The sequence below is a fragment of the Drosophila takahashii genome, chromosome 2L, assembly GCF_030179915.1.
Source record: "Drosophila takahashii strain IR98-3 E-12201 chromosome 2L, DtakHiC1v2, whole genome shotgun sequence".
NCBI classification, from domain to species: domain Eukaryota; kingdom Metazoa; phylum Arthropoda; class Insecta; order Diptera; family Drosophilidae; genus Drosophila; species Drosophila takahashii.
In genome coordinates, this window is record NC_091678.1 from 28,804,686 (window position 1) to 28,826,366 (window position 21,681).

The 21,681-nt window shown below is 32.0% G+C and overlaps 1 protein-coding gene across 4 annotated transcripts; it reads left to right on the forward strand.

Annotated features, from left to right (window-relative positions):
• The first annotated feature begins 4,384 nt into the window (after positions 1–4,384).
• On the forward strand, positions 4,385–9,091 carry LOC108063156 (uncharacterized). 4 transcript variants are annotated; one of them, XM_070211699.1, is made up of 6 exons: positions 4,466–4,499; positions 4,665–4,786; positions 7,019–7,219; positions 7,293–7,652; positions 7,827–7,986; positions 8,076–9,091. In XM_070211699.1, exons 1-6 carry the CDS (start codon positions 4,481–4,483, stop codon positions 8,549–8,551), a joined length of 1,338 nt encoding a protein of 445 aa, XP_070067800.1. In that variant the 5' UTR covers positions 4,466–4,480; the 3' UTR covers positions 8,552–9,091. The 4 variants fall into 4 exon arrangements, with proteins under 4 accessions (XP_070067803.1, XP_070067800.1, XP_070067801.1 ...); XM_070211700.1 differs by having other exon boundaries at positions 4,665–4,736; positions 7,041–7,219; XM_070211701.1 differs by having other exon boundaries at positions 4,665–4,736; positions 7,047–7,219.
• Positions 9,092–21,681: the final 12,590 nt, after the last annotated feature.

The following is a 21,681-nucleotide window of genomic DNA, read 5'->3' on the forward strand; positions in this document are numbered from 1 at the left end:
TGTAAGATCTCGCTTTAGGACGCGAATGGTTTCCACATAACATTGTTAGCCCATTCTTTTCTGACCAAGACTAGCTAATTTTGGATACCGTATATGTAAATTTTTTTAACTTTTTGGATAATTTTCTTCGGCTCTACTTTCCTTAGAGTTATAAAGAATGCATTTTGGGACCATTCACACCACTCAATTTACTCATATGAAGCTTTGGATTACATATTTTGAAAATCTAGGTCGTAAATCAACAGATTCTGTGATTTGTTAAATAATTTAACAAGTTTTTTTGATGTTTTGGCGATTAAATTTTTAAAAGTTGAGTAATTTTTTAAATTTCTTTATAACTTTTTTTTTAACTGTATTTAAATTCTTCGAAAGTTTATAATACTTTATTAATAATGTTCAAAACAATGTAGAAGTAGAAAAACCTTCTAAAAATAAACAACTTACGAATAAAACGAACATAAAGTTGTTGCACAAAATAAGCTGCAGCATCAAAAAAGTCGATTTTTTCAGTTTATGCTTAATTTTAAATGTTCTTTTAAAAAATTGTTAAGCGTAGATTACGATATAATATCTTAGAATTCTACCAAATAAGACTGCGTTTATATTTTGTTGATACCTTTAATAGTTTATCGGATAGACAACTTTTAAATTAAAATACATATGTCTCTGCACGAAATAAGCTGCGAGCCACTGTACATGCACGTGTGCGGTGTAAAACATACATATATGTACAATATAATACCTACGAACGCCGTAGTGGAATAGAAAGAAAATGCAAAATTACACAGAAGCGGTGTACTTTAAGAGGTTAAAAAACATTAATAAGTTTATTTCTCGTTTAAAAACATGTGTATGGCTATGTGCACGTGTATGTACATAGCTAGTCTACTTCAATTCTGGCGGTTTTTTCAGTTTTGTCATATTTGTGCGTGGTCTTTATCGTTGGTCTTCTCTTCTTTTTTTGTATCGAAGTGCACATGCTTGAATTCATACAGTGATGAACTTAATTCTTGGCACACTTGGCATCTTGGACTTTAGGTTCAATTTTCTCCGACTAATATATGAATAAAAAAATTTAAAAAAATTTGTTTATGTAAAGGCCACATTTTACTGTTTAAATAATTTGGTTTCATATTTATATTTCTTAAGACTAATTTTTTAAAACTCAAAAACGAAAAAATGAGCCTATTCTGCCCGAACAAAATTCTTGGCACACTTGTGTTGTATTTAACTATTTCGCTAAAACTTAACCGATTTGACTCATTTTTTTTGCTAAATCCGCTAGGCCTCAGTTGTCTAGATGGCATATTGCTAAATTTGTATCCTTAAATCGTTAAAATAACTTAATTTTAACTAAAAACGGTTATATAAAAGTATGTTAAATGCCAATACCCATATCTGTGCGAAAAACAATATTTTAAGGGCAGGATCAGGGTCAATCATATGCTAATACTAGGAAATATGAGCCCAGAAGTTGTTTTTACCATTCGGATCCTTTTACGGCGTTTTAAAGGACTCTCACTGTGCAAAAATGCAAGGCACACATCCTGACCCATGGTCATTATTATAAGCACAGATCGAAGTTTAGGATAGGAAGGACTTTTACAAGGATATTCAACCAACGGACATTTTAAAAGCCCTGTAATGTGCCAACTAAATTTTTTTGCAGCTAGAAAATATTCATTTATTTTGAAGGTCAACTTTCCGAGTCCTTAAGTCAAAGTAAAAAGGTTAAAAAAGCCGATTGGGATACTAAAGTATCCCTTTTTGTATCCTAAATGTTTATATTGGTGGCCTTTGAAATCACTTAATTTTTTCTAGCTGCAAAAAAATTTAGTTGGCACATTACAGGGCCTTTAAAATGTCCGTTGGTTGAATATCCTTGTTAAAGTCCTTCCTATCCTAAACTTCGATCTGTGCTTATAAAATCTAAGGGTTGACATTATCCTTTTTCTTGATCCTTTCGCTTCCCTGGCCTCTTAAACCCATGGGTCAGGATGTGTGCCTTGCATTTTTGCACAGTGAGAGTCCTTTAAAACGCCGTAAAAGGATCCGAATGGTAAAAACAACTTCTGGGCTCATATTTCCTAGTATTAGCATATGATTGACCCTGATCCTGCCCTTAAAATATTGTTTTTCGCACAGATATGGGTATTGGCATTTAACATACTTTTATATAACCGTTTTTAGTTAAAATTAAGTTATTTTAACGATTTAAGGATACAAATTTAGCAATATGCCATCTAGACAACTGAGGCCTAGCGGATTTAGCAAAAAAAATGAGTCAAATCGGTTAAGTTTTAGCGAAATAGTTAAATACAACACAAGTGTGCCACGAATTTTGTTCGGGCAGAATAGGCTCATTTTTTCGTTTTTGAGTTTTAAAAAATTAGTCTTAAGAAATATAAATATGAAACCAAATTATTTAAACAGTAAAATGTGGCCTTTACATAAACAAATTTTTTTAAATTTTTTTATTCATATATTAGTCGGAGAAAATTGAACCTAAAGTCCAAGATGCCAAGTGTGCCAAGAATTAAGTTCATCACTGTATGTACTATGTACATTGTACATACATACATATGTATTAACGTATAATTTCTTAGAAACGGTGAAGTTTAAAAAGTTAAAACATGTCCAATTTTAAACTAAAACCATAAAATAAATTTATATGTTACGAAATTAAAGAAGAACCCGCCAGAATTTACATACACATGCATATGTCTGTGTAAGTGCATATGAATATCGAAGAGGAATGGGCAACTGAACCATACATATGTACAGTGGCTCACAGCTTATTTCAACCAGTCTACACCAAAAACTTTAACAGCCCATAAAAACTAAACAAAACATGTTATCAAAATAATTTGAACGCAGAATACATCTATGAGGATACACATTAGTGTATAATAATTTTATGATTTTTTAAATATTTTACAAATATTTTTTATGAATTAATTACAAAAAAAGCCCAAAAAAAAGGCCACAGCTTATTTCAACCAGTTAACAAAAAAATCGAATAAATTAACATAGTGGCCGAAACCTATTTTTTTTTAATTTGGCATGACTACCCTTTTGTTTACCAACAATTTAAAGTTAACTTTATATGGAAACAATGCCTTTTGTTGTTGTTGCCAAGTAAAAACTAGTCCCGACCCTTGGAAAGGACTTTTGGCATAGTTTCGTCTAAAAATATTGTGTTTTCTAACATTTTTTCGTTAAGTGGACTTCCAATATTGTTTTGTGGTAATGTTAAGACACATTTGATTCATAATCATTAGCTTTCGACAGCTCTGGATAAGCTGAATCTGCGAAAAAATATGCACTTCCCATGGGTAATTTCTTTAGTTAAATCAAAAATTAATTTATATTTCAAAATCCTTTCAGTTTTTAATTCATTTATCCTTTTGAATGTGAAGATCAACTCAAATCTTAATCGCGGAGTAAAAAAAAAAAATTATGGAAGGACCTGTTTGACACTTATAGGCCCAAAACAATTAGCGTTCGCCGTTAGACTTTAAAATCGCAATTTGACTTCCCAATTTAGGCTCGTCATTGGGATTTTCTCCGCTTAGATATATTTTTCCGACTCAAATGTATCAAAATTCAAGTATTTCTTTCAAATTCATTTTTTCAAACATACTAAGGACACTAATAAGTGAGTTTCTCGTGTGTATCCAAATGAGCCCTAAGCCTAGCGGCGAACGCTAATTGTTTTGGGCCTATAAGTGTCAAAAAGGTCCTTCCATAATTTTTTTTTTTTACTCCGCGATTAAGATTTGAGACATGATAAGACATGGGAAGTGCATATTTTTTCGCAGATTCAGCTCATCCAGAGCTGTCGAAAGCTAATGATTATGAATTAAATGTGTCTTAACATTACCACAAAACAATATTGGAAGTCCACTTAACGAAAAAATGTTAGAAAACACAATATTTTTAGACGAAACTATGCCAAAAGTCCTTTCCAAGGGTCGGGAGTAGTTTTTACTTGGCAACAACAACAAAAGGCATTGTTTCCATATAAAGTTAACTTTAAATTGTTGTTAAACAAAAGGGTAGTAATGCCAAATTAAAAAAAAAAAATAGGTTTTGGCCACTATGTTAATTTATTCGATTTTTTTGTTAACTGGTTGAAAGAAGCTGTGGCCTTTTTTTTGGGCTTTTTTTGTAATTAATTCATAAAAAATATTTGTAAAATATTAAAAAATCATAAAATTATTATACACTAATGTGTATCCTCATAGATGTATTCTGCGTTTAAATTATTTTGATAACATGTTTTGTTTAGTTTTTATGGGCTGTTAAAGTTTTTGGTGTAGACTGGTTGAAATAAGCTGTGAGCCACTGTATGTACATACATTTATACAGATTCGCTGCAGCTTTAAAACTATGATCTGAAAATTAACTAACAAATAAAAATTCGATTTTGCTCTATAACAAAAAAACGTTCCTTATAAAAAAAGAAAGCAAATTGAGCATGTGCCAAAAAGACAACGGTAAATCTGTGTTAGTGTGTGCGGCTTTGCCGGTTTTTTTTGTTTTCTCTTTGCATTTGCTTTGGCGCCCTTTTCTGTTCCTTGTGTTCACTTGCTTTTTTTTGTGTGCATGTACATAGCTGTTGATTTTAAAAACATTTTAAATTATTTGTGTAACTATTATAGAAGCTGGAGTGACTTTAACACTGCTAAAAGACATATCAGACGAAGAGTTAAAAGAGGCCATTCCTAAATTAGGTTTGCGTATGAAGTTTAAAAGAGAACTTGCCGTTTGGAAACAGCAAAATGTAAGTTTACTTATACTGTGTTTATACGATGCCGAATTCACGCTATCATTTCACGCTTTCGGCCGATTCGTGCTTGTATAAACGCCATTTCGTGAATTCGGCTACACACGAAAGTTGACTATGATTTCAGCCCAAAAGCGTGATTTGATGATATGCAATCTGGTAACTCTGTAAAAAATGATTGACGTTGCCAGATCGCTAGAAATTGAAGGCCTTTTATAGGCCATTTCTCTAATCAGTGGTATTAAAAATTATATATTTTTACCGGTCCGGCATCCCTATCAGCTGAGAGTGAATAAAAGCATGAATTCTCGGCTGTCGTATAAACAGGGGCAATTTCTATATCGCGCTTTCAAGAAATCGTGATTGCTATCGTATAAACATAGTATTAGTCACATTTCTAAGGGTTATATGTACATATCAGGGACCGTAAATAATCATTATTTAAGATTTTTATTTTAAAAGGCCTACTGAGGTTTTTACAAGTTTTATTCAACAATTTAACTGGTTTTATGCACTTTATAGACATGAACAAATAACAGTTAATTTGCTTTCCAGATTTGTTGAAATGCATATACTTTGTGGACAAGAGTAAAAAGAACGTTATTTCTGACGTTTAAAACAAAATATCACAGTAGTCTTTTTAAAATAAAAATCTCAAATAATGATTACACTAGTTTACAGCCGAAATGCTCCCCAGCAATTGATGGCAAATTCTGTTAGTTTTGGACCCCTAGATCACGAAAATAGCACTAATTTTTTTTTCGATGGCACAGTTTTTTTTTAAAGATTTTTTAAAGTTCGAAATGTTAAATTTCGGACTTTTTTTGAATTTCTTCTTATATCTCGGCAGATATCCGCTTGATTGGGCCAGTTTTAGTTTTATTTTAAAGTCAATAGATCAGAGCTTAACTTTGCCATACAGATCAATACGATTGGATGAGTAATGGCAGAGCAGAAGCTCGACAAAGATGAAAAATGTGTTTTTTGGTCGTCTGTAAGTCGGCTGTATATATCGTAAAAACTCGAAATAAATCCGTTGAAAAATCATAATGGGTACTAACTTAAAGTTTACATCCTACCGAATAAAACAAGCCGGATTTGGCCCAAATCGATGGAAAACTGGATTTATGGTGGATTTTTAAAGTTCGGATTTTTCCACTTTTTTCGGTTGACAAAGTCCAAATTTAAGATTTATCATAGGCGGCGACATGTAAACAAAAATGAGTGGTGACGGCAGCCGGGTCAAAAAATAGCTAAATTTAAAAGCTAGAAAATTGTAAAATAAATTTAATTTCTGAAAATTTCTTTAAAAATATAAAATTGCTTGCGTTATGACTGTGAGTATTTTTATAGTTATAGATAGTTCATTCTTATGAAAAAAATAACCTTAATTAAAAAATTAAATTCACTTTAATAATTTTCTAGCTTTTAAATATCTGATTTAGCTATTTAGTGACCCGGCTGCCAACACCAATTATTTTTGTTTACATGTCGCCGCCTATGATAAATCTTAAATTTGGACTTTGTCAACCGAAAAAAGTGGAAAATCCGAACTTTAAAAATCCACCATAAATCCAGTTTTCCATCGATTTGGGCCATATCCGGCTTGTTTTATTCGGTAGGATGTAAACTTTAAGTTAGTACCCATTATGATTTTTCAACGGATTTATTTCGAGTTTTTACGATATATACAGCCGACTTACAGACGACCAAAAAACACATTTTTCATCTTTGTCGAGCTTCTGCTCTGCCATTACTCATCCAATCGTATTGATCTGTATGGCAAAGTTAAGCTCTGATCTATTGACTTTAAAATAAAACTAAAACTGGCCCAATCAAGCGGATATCTGCCGAGATATAAGAAGAAATTCAAAAAAAGTCCGAAATTTAACATTTCGAACTTTAAAAAATCTTTAAAAAAAAACTGTGCCATCGAAAAAAAAATTAGTGCTATTTTAGTAATCTAGGGGTCCAACACCAACAGAATTTGCAATCAATTGCTGGGGAGCACACCAAGAATATTATTTTGTAAACTAGTGTTATTTACGGTCCCTGGTACATATATCATAAAATACATTTTATTTAGAACACTTTTCAGCCAGATGTGCAGGTCGGCCAAGATCAAGAGGAGCTCGAGAAAAATTTTGTGCTAAATAAGGTGACTATTTCTTATTTTCATTAAATACTTAAATACATTTTATATAAAAATTTTACATTTCATTTTTTCAGAGCCTTCTATCCTTGTTTCAAGAAAAAGAGCATGGAATAACATTGCTTAAGAAAAGCATTCTTTCGGAAGCTGATCGCAATTGGATTATCAACTCAATAGTGGAGGAGGCCATCAATAATTACATAACTATTAAAGTTAAAGACTTCCCGAGCTTGGTAGATGAAATTTGCCGTATATTTCCAAGCGAAAAGTCGAACAAGGTGAGAAATCGATTTAAAAAGTTAATTTAATTTAACGCATGCAAATATAAACCATTGTACCTTTCATTTTTAGGAGTTTTATTATATAAGTCGTGACAAGTATAAGTGTCCGACAGGGAAGCTTTACTCGCGCTATAAAAATAAGCGCTTTCAGTTCTCCAAAACCCATCCTGAATCGAGGAACAATAACAATTCTGGTTCACACAACAGCAGAACTGACGCCCAAACCCATACTTCCATTGGTACTAAAGTTGATGAAGCAGTTGCCCAGTCGTTGAAAGCGATTCTAAAACGAGACTGTGCGGACTGGCATGACGTTTGCGAAAAGTGGGAACAAACTTTCCATATTCGGCAAAAGGACTTACATCAATTAAGTGGTGCGGATTTTGTTAAAGCTTGGCCGAGACTTAGCCACGCCCAAGCACCTGAATTGGTGAGTTATACCTCATATTTTAATACCACTTTTCTATTATTTATATTGTAACCAAATTTCTATGTTATTGTTCGTAAATTATTTAAATTATAATTTAATACATTTGTAAAAATTCTTAGTGTGGTTATTGCTGATAAAAATGTAAAATTCTTTGTTTTGTTTTATTTTATACAGATAAACATCGACTTTAAACAAATATATCCGAAAAAAGTGCATGCTTTGGTTTCTAAATGGGACGACTTTAAGCGAAAGGTGCTTCCTCTATATGACAGGAAAATAAAAAACGATGTCTGCAAAGAAAAGCTTAGCCAAGAAAAGTCGGCAATAAAAGAAGGTAGATTTGTTTTCTTCTTTTCCTTCTCTTAAAAATTGCACGTGTAATTTGACTGTTAAATTATTATACTTGTTTATTTTTTCTTGCAGATGCCCAAGATTTTTTGATTTTTATTTTGCTTAATGCTGTGCTGCCACCGTCAGCGCGTTTTGAAAATGAACAAGGGAAGAAGACCAAGAAGCTTACCATAGCAGACGCGAAGGATAGCGTGTTGATGCGATTAGCTTGCCTAAACGATTATCAGCGACAAATTGACAAAAAGGTTGCACTTCACTACTCCGAGGGATCTACACTTCAACCATTTATCATCGTTCACGGTTCTTCGGATACAGATCTCGAGGGTTTTTATGTGTATTTTGATGAAAATCTTTTTAAATTTGATTCCTTTCTTATAAGTATCGATACTTGCTTCAAAATTTTCAACGGTTACGGTCTTAAATATCCGAAGCCTTGCGAGCAAGCCTGGACAGTGATCCAAAAATTTAATTATGAGATAGACACTAAGTTTGATAAGAAATCGCCAGATCTGACAAGTAATTTAAACTTTTTGAATAGTCAAGATTAAGATGTTTGTTTGTTTTCGGTGTCTAATGACACTTCCGAAACCAAAACTCTTAATTTCTCATCTTAAACGAAGTCACTTGCTTTCAAGAAAGTCTTTAAGAATAACATGTAAACAACAAAATTGTGAACAAGTTTTTACTAATTTCACAAACTTTAGAATACACTTGGAAAAAACACACAAAGCATTACCTAGGTATTCTGAACTTCCGTTTGATTTAGGAGAACATAATTCTATTCTTTCATCTACCTTCAGTTACAATTTTGAAAAATCAAAATTAAATGTATCAGCTCTTCCTAATAAGCCATCTCGTCAACCACTTTCTTATGAAGAAAACGAGGATGTATAGAATAAATATAATTTAACTACAACAGAAAATGTAGAATCAAAATCAAATTATAATTTAAAATCTTTGAAGACAAAAGTTATCAGTACTTCCTTACTTCTTTATGATCTTAAGTATATGCCCAGAAGCCATGTAATTTTAATACAAAATATAATTTCCTCTTTAACATCTGATATAGCTAATGCTATTGAAGCTCATGTAACATGTAATTTAAATGATGAATTAAAAAACATTTTAAGTTTTACCAAAGATCCGTTTAGTGACATTCGTACTGAGCATCGACTTCTCGAAGCCTTGAAAGCATTAAGTTTATACGAGGAACCTAAACGATTTCAACTTGATGAAAAAATTTCTGAAATCGTTTCATGTGGAAAGCCTACGTTAGGTCCAAAAGCTTACGATATTTATGTTATGCCGTTAGCTTTTACTTTTAAACAAATTTTTGAAATTCCAGATTTATTAAATCTAACTTTGAAAAACATTCAAGAAAGCGTAAGCTCAAACGATTTAACAAATTTTGCAAGTGGTCAGCTCTTCAGAAATATTTTAAAAGGATTTATTTCCGAATTAGTAATTCCTTTTATAATGTATCTTGATGATTTTCAAATAAACAACCCGCTGCACTCAAAAAATTTTTTTTTCTAAATTTTAGAAAATCGTCATAAAATGAAATTTTTTCTTAATTTTAGAAAATTTTCTGAATTTTAGAAATTGTTTTCTTGAATCTAGAAAAAAAGACCATAAAAACAGAATTTTATGAAAACCCTTTCTAAAATTTAGAAAAATGATTTTTTTTCTTAAATCAATGGTGTTTTTTCCTAGTTTGCTCTCCAAAAGTTTTCTTAAATTAATGGCGATTTCGCCATTAAATTAAGAATAAATGTACTTCAGCCCTTCCTAGAATCTAGAAAGTCGCCATAAAAAATACGGTAAATTTTTCTAAATTTTAAGAATTTTTCTGAATTAAAAAAAAAATTTTTCTTGAAAACAGAAAAGTAGAATTAGAAAATCACCATAGATTTAAGAAAAACTTTTTGTATTTCTTTTATGCTTCTCACTCTTTCTTCGAAACGAAAAAGAAGAAGACAAGGGGTTAGTCCGCGGCGCGTTGCGACGACAGTTTTTGGCGTATGTATGTATATGTTTGTGTGTGTTTGTGCGTATGATCGAGAATTTTCTTGTGCGTAGCTGTAACTTTTATTGCGTTGTTGTTTTGGAAATGCATTTATGGTAAGCAAAGGGCATACTATTGCAGGCCGCAAATACCATCCTTCTCTAATATTAATTTTTATTTTCGATTGCAGGAATAATTTCAATTTCAGGTATTGTTGATAATTTGGCAGTAAGTAAGTAAATTTTAATAATAGGTAATATATTAAATACCTTCTTTATATTAATATTAATAATTTGTATCTTTTTTGCTTTCTTTCTCTTTTTTGTTTACGAAATATTTATAATGTAATTTTTATCTTTTATTCTTTTCTTTTCTCTTTTTTTTTAGGAAATATTTATTATCTTATTTTTATCTTTTTTGTTTTGTTTTCCTTTTTTGTTTAGGAAATATTAATAATTTTCTTTTCATCTTTTTTATTTTTTTCTCTTTCTTGTTTAGGAAATAAAATAGTAAAATAAAGAAAATTTTCTGAAAATAAAAAAAGTCCTTTCTTATTTTTAGAAAATAAATTCTATTTTCAAGAAAAGTACTTTCTGGATTTAAGGAAATTTTCGCAATTTTATGGCAATTTTTCTTGATTTTAGAAAAGTATTTCTGCTTTTCAGAAATTTTTTTCTAAGTTTTAGAAAATTCCTTTCTAAAAAAATACGGTAAATCGCCATCGACTGAAATTCATGGCGAATTTCTTGATTTAATGGCGATTTCGGGCTGTTTTTTTTTTTTGAGTGTGGGCACTCACACAGTTTCAATATGCGGTGTATACATTAATTTTTCATTAATGCCACAATACTTGTTGTCCAAATTAAATTATATTTTTAATTCCGCTTTCATTTCAACCGCAAATCTGAAACAATGTGGGAACGAAGTTTCTTTTTATCATTTGGTAGAGCAATTCAAGGTATTAGAAAATGGAATAATGCTAAAAGTAAATAATGAATTTAGAAAAGTTTGTTTTGTTTTGTCGTTAATAGTCGGCGATAATTTAGCAGTCAATAGCATTCTGGGATACGTTCAGTCCTTTAACTCAAAACGTTATTGTACACTGAGAAAACTTCAGAACGAAAAAACCAAGAACGAATCTTCTTGATTTCAGTGTTTTGTCTTTTCACTTTTTTTAGCACAATCGTTCTTGAAATCAAGAATAAAAGCATTCTTGATCTGGCTTTTTGAGAATACATCATTCTCGATTTCGTTTATCAAGCAAGAACACTATTGAAATCGTCCCCAAGCATTCTTGAAATCGTTCTCAACTTCGTGTCAGAGATGAAAAAAAATGAGAGAGATTAAAAATGAGAGAGAGCTTCCGAAGTTCACTTCGGCTCTCGTCAAATGCTCGTTTTTTTTCGGCCAGTAAAGCGGAGTAAACACGCGGACGACACACCTTTAAAGAACCTTCTAGAGGAACTAGATATTTTGAGTGCGCTCCCCTTCCTCAAACGTAAGTAGTTAATTATAACATTAGTGTAATAATAACAAGAAAGGAAGCTAGCTTCGGCCAGCCGAAGCTTATATACCCTTGCAGATCATTCCTATTAATTAACAAATCGCAAAAATGTTCAATTTTCTAATATTTCTCATTAATTTTCCGATCGTTCCTATGGCAGCTATATGATATAGTCGTCCGATTTTGATTAAATTAAAATTGAAATTCGGAAATATTTAAAAAGAGTCATATCCTAGAGTAGAAGATAATACAATAAAAAGCAAAGAAGCTTGAATTTATTTCCTATTACTTTTCCATTAATTTTCCGATCGTTCCTATGGCAGCTACATGTTTTATAAATTTGTTTATTGAAACATTATCCAACTATTAAAATATTCTCTATTATTTTAAGCACGTGTTTTAGTTTAGTTTTGGCCCTGATAAGATTCTTTGTGCTTTGTGATATAACATTTTGGAAGGAAAAATGGGCCAGGACTCGGTTTTTCTGTGTTATCCTTCAAAGTTTATGCCATTCTTAATGAAGATGATCCAAAACCTAACCAATCGAACCGGTTTTCATGACCGTTTTCTATCCAATATGTTTCTTTTTTCAATATTTTTCTTTTCCGACTTGGAAAATTTTCCACATGTCCTTGAATTGCCAAATGGTAATCAATTTGATGTCTGGATATCAGGAGAAGTTAATTTTAGTCAAATCTCATAAAATATATGCTTTATACACAAGAATATTAGCGCATCGTAACGTTTTATTTAAAGAAAACGGAAGTGGTGCTATTATTTTTTTCGGCCTTTTTTTGACTTGTTTTCTTAAAATCTGAAAAAATTATATGTAGACAATATTTTTGATATCCGTATCAATTTTTTCAAATAGGTGGAATACTAATCAAGATAATAAAAAACACTTCTTATATAAAAATCCCCGTTTTCCACGTATCTCTTTAATATTATGAACCTGTGACGAAGTGGTGCTATTATTTTTTTCGCAACTGTATATGATATAGTAGTCCGATTTTTTAAATAATTTATTCGAAATTCAAAAATATTTAAAAAATAACATCCCCAAAAGTAGAAGGTAATATTTCAAAAAACACCGAAGCTAGAATTTTTTAAAGTTTTTTTTTCCGATTGTTCCTATGGGAGCTATAAGATATAGTTGTCCGATCCGGTCGGCTCCGACATATATACTACCTGCAATAGAAAGAAGACTTTTGCGAAAGTTTCGTCCCGATAGCTCAAAAACTGAGAGACTAGTTTGCGTAGAAACAGACAGACGGACAGACGGACGGACAGACGGACAGACGGACATGGCTAGATCGACTCGTCTTGTGATGCTGATCAAGAATATATATACTTTATGGGGTCGGAAACGTCTCCTTCACTGCGTTGCAAACTTCTGACTGAAATCATAATACCCTCTGCAAGGGTATAAAAATAATGAAAATAAGCTATATAATAAATAAATACTTCGAATTTGTATGTTTGTGAAAAAAGTGACGCCACGCTAAATGCATCTATGTATGTATACATATGTGTGTTTATGCAGGAGCGTGCTTGCGCTTGTAAGGTTCTGTTTTAAAAAAGTAATATGAAATAATACTTTAACTATTTATAGGCGCTGGAGTGTCTTCATGGACAAGGAGAGATCAATGAGGCGATTCCGCCAATTGGTTTACGTATTGTGTTCCGGGAAAAGCTGTTCGCAAAACTCGAAAGTATGTATATATATAAATAATATACAATTTGTATTATTTATTGTTATTTAAACTATATATAAATTTAGCAGTTTGTGTGACGTAATCAGGAAAAGAGCGAGAAACAAACATCGCTGATTGGTATCGATCCACCTAGAGGAGGTAGCACGCTTGGCAAGGTACATTTTAAAATTATAAAACTTTATATTTATTGTACGTTTTATGTATGTTGCTTAAATTTATTCGTACTTACTTAATAATGATAAGATTGCTGTTAGACTTAAATATGTTTAGTTATAAGTAATTTGTAACTATGTTATATCTATAATAATAAATAGAAAATTAATAAAATAAAAAAGTGAATATATGAAATTTTTAATTTTTCTGAAAAATTCCTTTTTGCATCAAGAGTGGAACATTCTTGAAATCGAGAACGCCTATTCTTGAAATCAAGAACGCTTGAATCCAAGAATTTTTCTTCTCGAAACCAAGAATACGTTCTTCTTGGTAAGAGTGAAATTATTAAACCCGAGAACGATTTACTCTTGGAACCAAGAACGCCTATTCTTGAAACCAAGAACGCCTATGCTTGAATCCAAGAATTCTTCTTCTTGAATCCAAGAAGACTCATACTGAAATCAAGAATACTTATTTTCAAAAAAGTAGTCTCAAATCAAGAACACTCGTTCTTGATTTTAGTAAAACCGTTCTTGGCTCACTTTTGAGCACGGAAATACTGAAATCAAGAACGTTGAGAACGGTTTTTTTTTCGGTGTAGGGTATGTAGACAAACAAAACCAGAAATGCAACTTGACTGTACGGAAAAATTGGAAAGTTTAAGAAATGAAGAAACGTATATAAGTGATTTAAAATGCAACGATTTTCAAGAAACAGGCATAAAAACGGATTGTGTTTTTAATAGCCTAAAAACGTTTCGAGTTTAAAATAATTTCTGTTTTGATTTAATGCACGATGTCCTTGAAGGCGTACGCGTATATGATACATATATCATATACTTCTTTAATTCAGAAAAAAATAAAAACTCTAGATGAAATTAATTCTAGAAAAGCATTGTTTCCATTTGGTGAAACGGGAGTTGGAAATAATTCCGTGAAAATCGTTTAAAAAAGTTTAATTTAAAAATGACTGCCTCAGAAGTTGCTACTTTTATACACACTTTACCATTAATGATAGGAGACATAGTACCAGAAGAGTGTGAGGAGTGGGAGGTGCTTTTATTATTACTGGATATTATAGATTTCTTGTTTAGATCAAAATACATTAAAGAAGATTTATACTACTTAAGGAACTTAGTTGAAAAGCATCATACACTTTATGTGAAAATGTTTGGTTCCTTCCTACGGCAATCGAAAAATGCGGACCGTTAAAATTTTTGTGGTGCATGCGGTTTGAGGCAAAGCATAAAGATGCAAAGATATATTTCCATAATGTCAATTCTAAAATAAATCCTCCACATACACTAGCTGTAAAATCTGAACTGAAATTTTCAAAATTTTTATTTGATCACCAGAACTATTTGGAACCTGTTTTAACTTTAACAAATCCAATTAACTTGAGTAAGGCTCAGAACGAACTTTTTCCAAATTTATTAATGCAAAAGTTTGCGGATTATGGTAAATGCTGTTTGTATAAAAAAAAATTAAAAAATCAATTACTACTTGGGCGTATTTTTAAATGACTTTGAATTATTTAAAATCATTAGGAAAACGCTTACGTTATATGCCAACAAATTGAAGTAAAAAACTTTAATAAACATTTTCGCGCATATGATATTGGTTGTGCCCAAGGGTATTCAATAAGAAAGTTAAGTGAATTCGGCACGAAACCTTTGCATTTATATCCTGTAAATAATAAAAAAACCCTTGTTCGTCTTAAATATGTTTAACTTATTATAAGTAAATATATATGTTTAACATGTGTAAAGGTAAAATATTCATTGAACTAAATAAAGAATATATTGGGTTTAAAAGAAAATAGTTTTTTCTTAATGTAAGATTTGTTTCGATATTGAAAAATACATTTTTCGTTCTTAATATAAGAATGTTTTGTTCTTAAGTTAAGAACATTTCTTTTTGAAATTAAAAACTTTCCATACTGTAAATAAACATTTTTCATACTTAAGTTGTTAATTTTCAGAGCTTGAATTAATCAATTTTCGTGCATACATAACGAATTTTTTATGCTTAAATCAAGAACTTCCCTTACTTAAAGTAATACATTGCTCGTTCTTAAATTAATGCTTTGTCGTACTTGATCTCATAACAGTATAGTGCTTGGATCAAGTACGTTCATTCTCAAATCAATAATTTCGGTCTTGAATTATTCGTACTCGAATTAAAATTTTCAGCTGAGTGCCGGGTATTAGATAGTCGGTACTCCAACCCGACTATAGCGTTCTCTCTTGTTTTATTTTTATACCCTTGCAGAGGGTATTATGATTTCAGTCAGAAGTTTGCAACGCAGTGAAGGAGACGTTTCCGACCCCATAAAGTATATATATTCTTGATCAGCATCACAAGACGAGTCGATCTAGCCATGTCCGTCTGTCCGTCTGTCCGTCCGTCTGTCCGTCTGTCTGTTTCTACGCAAACTAGTCTCTCAGTTTTTGAGCTATCGGGACGAAACTTTCGCAAAAGTCTTCTTTCTATTGCAGGTAGTATATATGTCGGAGCCGACCGGATCGGACAACTATATCTTATAGCTCCCATAGGAACAATCGGAAAAAAAAACTTTAAAAAATTCTAGCTTCGGTGTTTTTTGAAATATTACCTTCTACTTTTGGGGATGTTATTTTTTAAATATTTTTGAATTTCGAATAAATTATTTAAAAAATCGGACTACTATATCATATACAGTTGCGAAAAAAATAATAGCACCACTTCGTCACAGGTTCATAATATTAAAGAGATACGTGGAAAACGGGGATTTTTATATAAGAAGTGTTTTTTATTATCTTGATTAGTATTCCACCTATTTGAAAAAATTGATACGGATATCAAAAATATTGTCTACATATAATTTTTTCAGATTTTAAGAAAACAAGTCAAAAAAAGGCCGAAAAAAATAATAGCACCACTTCCGTTTTCTTTAAATAAAACGTTACGATGCGCTAATATTCTTGTGTATAAAGCATATATTTTATGAGATTTGACTAAAATTAACTTCTCCTGATATCCAGACATCAAATTGATTACCATTTGGCAATTCAAGGACATGTGGAAAATTTTCCAAGTCGGAAAAGAAAAATATTGAAAAAAGAAACATATTGGATAGAAAACGGTCATGAAAACCGGTTCGATTGGTTAGGTTTTGGATCATCTTCATTAAGAATGGCATAAACTTTGAAGGATAACACAGAAAAACCGAGTCCTGGCCCATTTTTCCTTCCAAAATGTTATATCACAAAGCACAAAGAATCTTATCAGGGCCAAAACTAAACTAAAACACGTGCTTAAAATAATAGAGAATATTTTAATAGTTGGATAATGTTTCAATAAACAAATTTATAAAACATGTAGCTGCCATAGGAACGATCGGAAAATTAATGGAAAAGTAATAGGAAATAAATTCAAGCTTCTTTGCTTTTTATTGTATTATCTTCTACTCTAGGATATGACTCTTTTTAAATATTTCCGAATTTCAATTTTAATTTAATCAAAATCGGACGACTATATCATATAGCTGCCATAGGAACGATCGGAAAATTAATGAGAAATATTAGAAAATTGAACATTTTTGCGATTTGTTAATTAATAGGAATGATCTGCAAGGGTATATAAGCTTCGGCTGGCCGAAGCTAGCTTCCTTTCTTGTTTGTATTTATACCCGTTACTCGTAGAGTAAAAGGGTATATTAGATTCGTGCAAAAGTATGTACAGGTAGAAGGAAGCGTTTCCGACCCTACAAACTATATATATTCTTGATCGGGATCACTAGCCGAGTCGATCTAGCCATGTCCGTCTGTCCGTCTGTCTGTCTATAGCGACTATAGCGTTCTCTCATGTTTTGTATTGTATTTGCAAGACCTACTAGTAAAGACAACGATTTTAGTTTAGCAACTATGCATGAAGCAACAACAGCGCAACGTGTAAAAAAGGGAATGCACTATTCCTGCTCTCCCGTGTTCGTATTGCTGTTATCTTCTTACACGTTGCGCTGTTGTTGCTTGATGCAAAGTTGCTAAACTAAAATCGTTGTCTTTACTAGTAGGTCTTGCAAATACAACAATTTTATTTTACCACTTCGTAAAGAATTGATAAAGCAACATTAGTATAATTATTTTTTTCGGAAATCGCGTGTATTCCCGCGTATAGAATTTTTTAAATGTAAAATTCCCTTAAAAAATACTTAATTTGAAATTTAACATTTTTTTAAAATATTTTTCTGAAAGATATGAAGATACACTCATAGAAATTTTCCGGTAAAATCGCCCTAAAAAACAGGACAAATTAGCCTTTTTGGAAAAACTAACCCTAAAAAATATTTTCCATGGCGATTTTTCGTAACTTTAGGGCTAGCCACCCGTATAATAAGAAAATTTTTCGTAGTTTTAGGGCGACCTCGGTTTTAGGGCGACTTTTCTAGTATTTAGGTAAAAATTTCTATGAGTGTATCCCACAAATTTGAGTACCAAACGAGTCAAGTGATGCATAACTGAAAAATCTAAGCTAATTTACAAAAATATTTTTTAAAAATAAAAGGTAAGAGATTAAAAAAAAAACAAAAACCCACCCTTATATTTCAATCCTCTGTCGAAAAAAAAGTTTCGATTGATTCTGAGACTTGACCCAAATTGGCCTGTCACGTTTTACGTGGAATAAGCCTTATTTCTTGTTTCTAGGGCAATTACTTTTAAAAACTTTTAGATTTAAGTAAAATCGGCCTAAATGTATGACTAATAGTAAACTTTTAACTTTTAATAATAGTGCGGAAGATAGTATTGACAAATAAATTCCACTTTAATTTATACTTCAACAATATCGCAAAATTTGGGCGTTAGAAAGTGTTTTTGGCGTTAAGTAAGCGTATTATCGTAAAACTCAAACAATTCGCATATAAAGAAGTTCGAGTAGCTCTGCGCATAATGCAAGACATTTATAAATGTCACGATGTTTTTGTGAATCTGAAATTAGCGATAAGACAGAAGAAGGACAATACATATTTTCAGATAAACTGATAGTTTCAAGCCTTTTTTTGTGCGGCATTTGCAAATCAAATCAGGCAACTAAATTTACTTAGGCCAAGCAGCGCGGAAATCGTGGTCGTTGGTTCCATTGCCTTCGATGCAAGATAACGGAATGTACATAGGGGAAGGAGGAACCGGAAGTACCGGGATGGTCCGTGCCAGAAAGTGGCCTTCTCTTCACCCAAATCTCCACATTTTTTGGGTTTTTTTGGTCGGCGTTTTGTCAAAAGCAGCATGTGAACTATTGAAATCACTTAAGTCCCATTCACGTCACGTTCTCGGCGCGAACTGGAAACTTGCCACCGATTGATATAAGCGATATCGATGAGTATGGGTTGGGCATAGAAGCGAGAGTGATATAAATGAACTGAATCGCTTACAGTGCACAGTGGTCAGGCTTGTATGGAGCTGCGGCCATAAATACTTCTAGATGTGCTATCGCTATGCAATTTTTACCAAAAATCTATGTAAATATTATAAATATGGGCGGTTCTTTTACAAACCAAACGGATTTGGCCAAAAAAAATTTCACATTTTTGATTTGCCTGAAACTTTTTTTATGTGTACACACAAAAAAATTTGCTTGGTAAAATTGACAAACAAAGATAGTTACGTAACTATTAAAATAGTTCCGTGTATTTTGTTTTTGCTTTGGGTTTGTGTCTTATCTAATTGTGTGTATTTTGTTGCTGTGAAATGACTATTTACTTAGTAGAATTGACAATTTTGCTGGTTGGGGCCTGTTTGACAATTATTACAGTTGATTTTACCAAGTTTTTGTTTTGTGTGTACTATTCGGAAAATTAGTAAAAATTAGTAAGGAGTAAACGATGAGAAAACTTGAATTCCATAAGGATCCGATAAAAGTAACAGAGTAGACCTACATACTGCGACGTTTTTTCATAGAAAAAAGCCAAGGCCTTGTTAAATTAAATTCGATATTTTAAAAACTAAACTTGGCTCCACCTTTTTGTCAAACACCGATTGAATTTAACAATATAGCGCATATGGTCACTTAAAAAAAATTTTTTTTTTGTGGGGAACCAGTTCAAAATTCTTTTTTTATACCCTTGCACTATGGTCCAAAAGTCGATTTTTTTGGCATAAACTCTAAAAATTGAGTCACAGACTTCAAACTTTACACATTCTGTTTTTTTACAAAGAATAGTATGCAAACAAATTTTTGAGTCTGTGCGACCACGCCCTCTTTTGCCTCCCATACAAGCAAATTCATAATACTACACTGTGTTATAAAATTTAACCTTTTTTTAAATACCTCGATGAAATCTTAAAAGTCCTCTTTGCTTTAAATAATCGCGCTCAAAATGTGCTCTCGAAAAAATTTTCACACCCAAGGATTCTAAAAAAAAGGATATTAAAGTTGGAAAAATTCTGTTTTTGGAAAACTTTGAACCTATTTTGCAGACGAACGGATTCTTCGTATGTAATGTAACTCAAAACATTTAAAAAGTGCAACTCTGTATCTTTCAAACCTCACACTCACAATAATTTTTGTAATTTTTTTAACGGAAAGCAAAGGGAGACCTTTCCTTTTCTTTCTCTTACGAATGCTTAACAAAGAAAAATTCAAAATACCTACATTTTAAATTTATTTTTGATGTTTTATCATCTTTTAAGTGGTAATTGATAATTTTTACAGAAATGCAATCCGAAAAAAATTAAATTTTCGATTGTTGCTGCGCCAAATATCCTAGAGATATCTGCGAAGAAACTTTAAGGTCCCTGAATAGTGTGGAATTGCGTGAAAAGGGGGACGAACGGGGAAAAGGTGTTAATTAGCGCTGAAAAACGACATGTATATGTAGGGGAGAGTGGGGGAATTTCGTCACAGGGGCAATTTCGCCACCTGCAATATCTCGGAATCCATAAGTCGTAAAAATATATAATTTTTTTGTTTTAGTCCTTCAAGACGGCCAGACACAACCAATGCATTTGTTTTGCACAGAAGGCCAAGATAATTAAGCTATAATATTAAATGTGTTTTAACAGTTCAAAAGCTACATTTAGTTGTCGACGAAATTTTTTCTGTATGCCACAATTCAAAAGGAATAAGATACACGATTTTTTACATAATACACAGTGCTATAATGTGCATTTCTGCGTCAGTGATTTTTAACCTCGCGCCTAATTTCGGAAGAAAAATAATTATTTCTAAAAAAGGACTGTCTGGGGAAATTTCGCCACCCTACGCTAAGGGTAAATTCGCACCTATTTTAAATACATATTTTTATATTTGACGATCTGGCTAACGAACTAACTACCAGCAGCAGCAACAAATATAGGACGTCAGCAAAAATGGTACGCTTGATCAGTGTAGCATATTTACAGGCGTTAAACTCCCTACATTTTTCAGGTGACGAAATTTCCCCAGTTGTGTGGTGATTTTACCCCCCTGTGTGGTGAGATTGCCCCAGTATATTGGTTTTACATTTTATTTTTTTATAAATCACCAAGCTAATTAAAAAAATAGGGGGATGTCACATTTTAAAGCTTGGTGCTAACCGCATTCAACAATAAAAATAGAAATATGATAACGTGTCTCAAGATGGACAAAAAATAGCTTTGAAAAAATGCTGACGAAATTCCCCCACTCTCCCCTACAAACTGGCGTACTTAGTTTTTGTGGGCAGACGTCGGGTCGTTAGTTTTATCCCACTAAATACAGGGAACAAATTTGAATTTTCTATAAAAATACACATAAATTGGAAATTAAACACAGGTCGAACACTAAGATTACACATAAATGTACTATACACACTAAATATTACATAGCTTGATCTTTCATTTCCATAATTTACTTAATTTAGTCGGGACAAAGAAGTTTTATTTTTTTGCACAAACGTAAAGAAAATGTTATGGCGCCAATTTCTTAGTCCTAAGCAGCTGATCGATTGTGTACTTTTGAAAGCTCATAAAAAGCGTTAGTGTAGCTTTTAACGCTTTTTTTTAAAGTTTGTTTATGTATGATCTATTAACTTTAAGAATTTAAAATAAAAAATACAAAACATTAACATAAAAATTTCGACTTTATGCCAAAAAATCGGCCGCTCGGACCATAGTGCCTTGTAGAGGGTATTATAATTTCAGTCAGATGTTTGCAACGCAGTGAAGGAGACGTTTCCGACCACATAAAGTATATATATTCTTGATCAGCACCAATAGCCGAGTCTATCTAGCCATGTCCGTCTGTCCGTCTGTCCGTCTGTCCGTCTGTCCGCCTGACCATCTGTCCGTCGTCCGTTTCTATGCGA